The following is a 4,321-nucleotide window of genomic DNA, read 5'->3' as shown; positions in this document are numbered from 1 at the left end:
GAAAGAGAAAAAAGTGAACCCCATGATGTCATCAGCCTGTATGAAGAGCAAGGTGTCACCAAGCTTATAGGTGATATAAGAGACGAAGCAGATAGAGAACTGAGTGTTCCTTCTGCCATGACCCAGTCTCCCTGGGTACAAGCATGTATCGGGGGTTTGTTATAGTGAACAGACCCCAATTATGGAACAAAGCGACAATACAAGAGTTCTTTGATGGAAAGAAAAGCCCTGGAGGTCTGCAGTTTATGAAGAGAGGCTATTTTTAGATGACAGGTAAAGCAGAGCATTCTTTCCTGTACACCGTCAACATCAAACCAAGAATTCACACAGACAAAAGCCTACAGGACAGCAAGTGCACACTCCTCAGGTTTGAGAATACTTGCAGTAGTTGGACAACAGATAGCAAAGCTGTCACTATCACACAAAAGTACGTCAAGGTGCACCCTGGCCACAGACAAGTTTTGAGGGACAGGAATAGCAAAAGTGAAATAAGCAAGAGTATGCAAGGACGCATTGCCAGAAAAATCACTCCTTATGAAAAAAAACATTTCAGCACAGCTGGCTGCCTGAACAGGTCGTGTCGTTGTCCAACAGGTCCAAGGCAAGCTAGCATCCCAAAACCCAGGCCAAAGTGAATGACACTGGATGAGGATTCCAAGACAAGCAGGCTGCAGCCAGAGTCTAGAACCTTGATAATAAATGTTGATCGCTACAAGAAGCATTCATGCGCCCTCAGTGGACACAGGTCTCCAAACAGCTCTCAAAGCTTCACAGCACTGGGAACTCTGTATATTAACATGAAAAATACTGCAGAGCAAATGAATCCAAGGATAGCGTGCATAAAAAACTTGGAAGTTTCAGCACCATTTCTTAGGTCAGTCCCTTGAGATCAAAAACTGAGGAAGGGGCTAACAAGGGAAACAGCATCCAGTATCAGTCCTTCCTGCACATGAAGGTGGTACAACCAAAAGTGAATCCTACTACCAATCTCTGGCACAACTGATGTGGAGCTGGAGGAACACGTGTACTACACACCTATCACACCAGATAACCTTGAAAGGATTAGATGTCTTTTTCTGTTCAAGCAGTTTGTCTCATAGGCAAGGGTCACCTCCAACAAGACTTACCTGACCCAATTTTGATCAGTCCGTTGTGCTGAATGAAGATGGTGTCGCAGGTCAGGTTACCATGGATGATTGCAGGATCACAGGAGTGGAGGTAGCTAGAGATTCAGAAAAGGACACTGGTCAGGAGACTTACTGAGGCCAGGAACCCCTCCCTTCATCCCTTCCCTCTCTCAAGCAACATCAAAAGAGAACAGGAGGGCAAAGGGCACATGCCAGGGATTTACAATAGCATGGAGGTACAATTAAGTGACTGTGTATCAGCCTCTAGGCAGGAATCATGGAAATTGAGCAGCTGTCTCTAACAACATGGAGGGGAAAAAAGCAAGCTTTCTCTGATCAGTTCACAAGAAACCAGGGTACCAGGGGTAAAGAAACTATTTCATCCATCCCAATGCTGCTAGGTGGGTGCTAAAAGGGTTCAAATTTTATACCAAAAAGATCAGAGCCTTATTCTGGCCCTATCCACAGGGCATCAAAAAGGCACTCAGTGCTCTACAAACATGATTGGTCATGTTTTCCAGCAGGCACAAATAAATCTTTTCAGTGCTGGGGTCCCAGGTACATTTGAGGCTACCTGTTTTTGCACCTCACTCTGCTTGGTTTTATGTTCATAGCCAGCACAAATAAGGACTGTAAGCTGTCAAAAGCTTCCTAGAACCCCAGCTATCCACCAACAGTTATATTTAGCCAAACAGCAACAGAATTTTCTCTGTGGAGTGGGAGTCTTGCTCTGACATCTGGGTTATTGTTTTTCCAAGGCTGTTATTAGCTACAGACCAACTCTGGCTCAGGTAGAGAAGAGTCCTTAAAATCAAAACAAAACACACCCACATTCTATTCAATTAGGTTGCACTAAGATGCCTGCAGATGATCTGCATCATCAAGAAAAGCATAGATCCACAAATGCTTCTAACAATAATCACACCACAATAATTACAAGCCACTGCATCCTACAGGGCTGCAGCCTGCCAAGACTAAGAAAATTTTCCTCACTCCTCTCACATGGAATTTCATTTCTTTGAGACTTCTTTGCAACATCCTCTTGGAAATGGTTAAATCCAGGTGACAACATTGGATACTCTGGAGAGCTCCCTGATGCTCAACTCCCACACTCACTGTTTGTATCAGTCACAACTGTTGGGATCTAAAACATATGTGGCACCTGTTTCTCTGTTTTAGAGGATTCAATATGGTCTAACTGAAGACTCCAGGATTGTTACAGGAAGCGCGACTGACACTGCAGACCATGACTGTGATAAGAATTAGGCTGTGTGACTTTCTGAAAGTCCTCTCCAGGCTCCATACCATGAAGTTTGCTCATGTTTGGCAGCATGTATGTTTACAGTTTTAATATTCTAGCACAAGCGAGGCTTACACTTAAACAGATGGCTAGACCACAAGATCAGTAACTCACATACCTGAGAGCAGAGAGGATCTGGGTACACCATCGCTTCCAGGCCTACAGACACAGAAGCAAAAAGGATAAAAATCATTCAAGGAAGAGGAACTAATCCATAGTTCTGCAAGTCATAGCCCATTCATATGAAGGAATATACATTCCATTCTGTGCATCTTAGCTTTTACCCAGTAAAAGCTTTTACTTTTACCCAGTAAAAGCCGAGTGTGTAGGAAGTAAGAATTTAAGAGGATCAGTACTCTCATGCTCAGTTTAGTTTCTAAATATTCGTACAAGTCAAGAAACCCTCCTGACCCCTCTCATGCACAGACGCCTTCCCTCTTTCCTGTATGCACACATGGAAAGGGACGTTCCTGTCACACCACACATATGAAGCTGCAGAACTGTTGGAAGTAAAGCAAACAGCACTGAACAGCTGTCCAAGAGAACTTGCAACTAAACTAGTTTACAGTAATAAGAAGGAACTGCAGACACATGTTATTACCAGCTTGCCTCCTCATCAGGATCCTCTACTGGAAGAGCTTTCCAGAGGCTTAGGGCCCTAAGTGAAAATAGGCATACATGAAAAGAGAGCTACCTTTTCATTCATGGTTTTATGGTTTTTCTTTGTCTTCTTCAGGAACTGTTTCAAGCTCCCTGAAGACATATATTCAGTGATGAAGATCACCTGTAGGGGCAGTAGGAGACATTACCCTCTGTTTCACGAATTACCTACAGAACATACAGTGAGAAAACCCAACAGACTGTTCACTTTACTTACCCTGGCCTTATTCTCCTTCACATCAGCCCAGTATTTGTGAAACTTCACGATGTTCAGATGTTCCAGCTGAATTAAGTTGTCAAACACTGCTTTAACTTTTTCCTTAACATCAGAAAGACAAAGAAATGTTACATCAGAGACCATATCAGCCCACATCTTACTTTCTTCTTGGGTTTTGGTCCCCTTAAACAACACTGTACACTTCAAGCTCCTGTGTTAAGAACAAACAGCATCTGATTTCATCCTACACTGCACCTCAGCTGAGCATGGTTTGATCATCAAGACTAAATCAACACAAGAACCCACGGAAATAGCACAACAGCAGCTCTCTATCACATTTTCTGCACAGGCCAGGCTTAAGCTGAATTAGCTACATTTGAGCAGCACATCACTCCAAATCCAATCAATAATCCACATGAAAGGTCACCAATATCTATAATCCCACTCTCATGCGTGGTATGTTTCCCACACCTTATTGTGAAATGTATCAACTTACTTCCTGAAGCTTAAAGTTCTTCCGCTCAGAAAACTGAACCTCATTCCAAACAACTTCCACACCTTCCTCTGTATCCATGGCCAGGTAGGCACTATCGATCCCTGGGACATTGCGCTGATTTACCTGTACGGGAAGGATGGAGACAGATGTGAGTTCTAAGCCAGCAAGGCCAGATCACTAACATGCATCCTTCATTTGCGTATTATAAACTTTGCTCATTAACTTTTAATTAAATGAGCATTCCAGGACAGGATTGTGCACATACATTTCAACAATGGGACATATCCAAAGCTGAGTACATTGTAGGCCACGTAAGCAGCAAGCCCTGGGCATATCTGAGGGAAAAATTCTTTTGCACAAAGGCTGTTTTGTAGTAAAAGCTGCTATTTGGCGACAATACGTTAGATGCTTATGTTTTACAATACCCATAGTTCATTTAACCACAAAAAACTCCAACCATACAAAAAGGATATGAAGAGAGTCTCATGAACTCAGACACAACTTTCTGGAGGAATTTTCTG

At 43.0% G+C, this 4,321-nt stretch overlaps 1 protein-coding gene across 1 annotated transcript in view; it reads right to left on the bottom strand.

Moving 5' to 3' along the window:
- Positions 1-3,923, bottom strand: part of LOC104625229 (nuclear receptor-binding protein-like) — a gene marked incomplete at both ends in the record, with an annotated part of 6,877 nt that extends 2,954 nt beyond the window's left edge. The window contains 5 exons of the mRNA XM_010292803.1: positions 1,128-1,222; positions 2,546-2,586; positions 3,122-3,211; positions 3,305-3,406; positions 3,801-3,923. Of these exons, the coding sequence (XP_010291105.1) occupies positions 1,128-1,222; positions 2,546-2,586; positions 3,122-3,211; positions 3,305-3,406; positions 3,801-3,923 (451 nt within the window). The remainder of the gene's footprint in view (positions 1-1,127; positions 1,223-2,545; positions 2,587-3,121; positions 3,212-3,304; positions 3,407-3,800) is intronic.
- Positions 3,924-4,321: the final 398 nt, after the last annotated feature.

Source organism: Phaethon lepturus, unplaced genomic scaffold (genome assembly GCF_000687285.1).
Source record: "Phaethon lepturus isolate BGI_N335 unplaced genomic scaffold, ASM68728v1 scaffold40808, whole genome shotgun sequence".
Taxonomy (NCBI): domain Eukaryota; kingdom Metazoa; phylum Chordata; class Aves; order Phaethontiformes; family Phaethontidae; genus Phaethon; species Phaethon lepturus.
The sequence above is the reverse complement of the archived record's forward strand: the minus strand, read 5'-3'. Positions and strand labels throughout refer to the sequence as shown.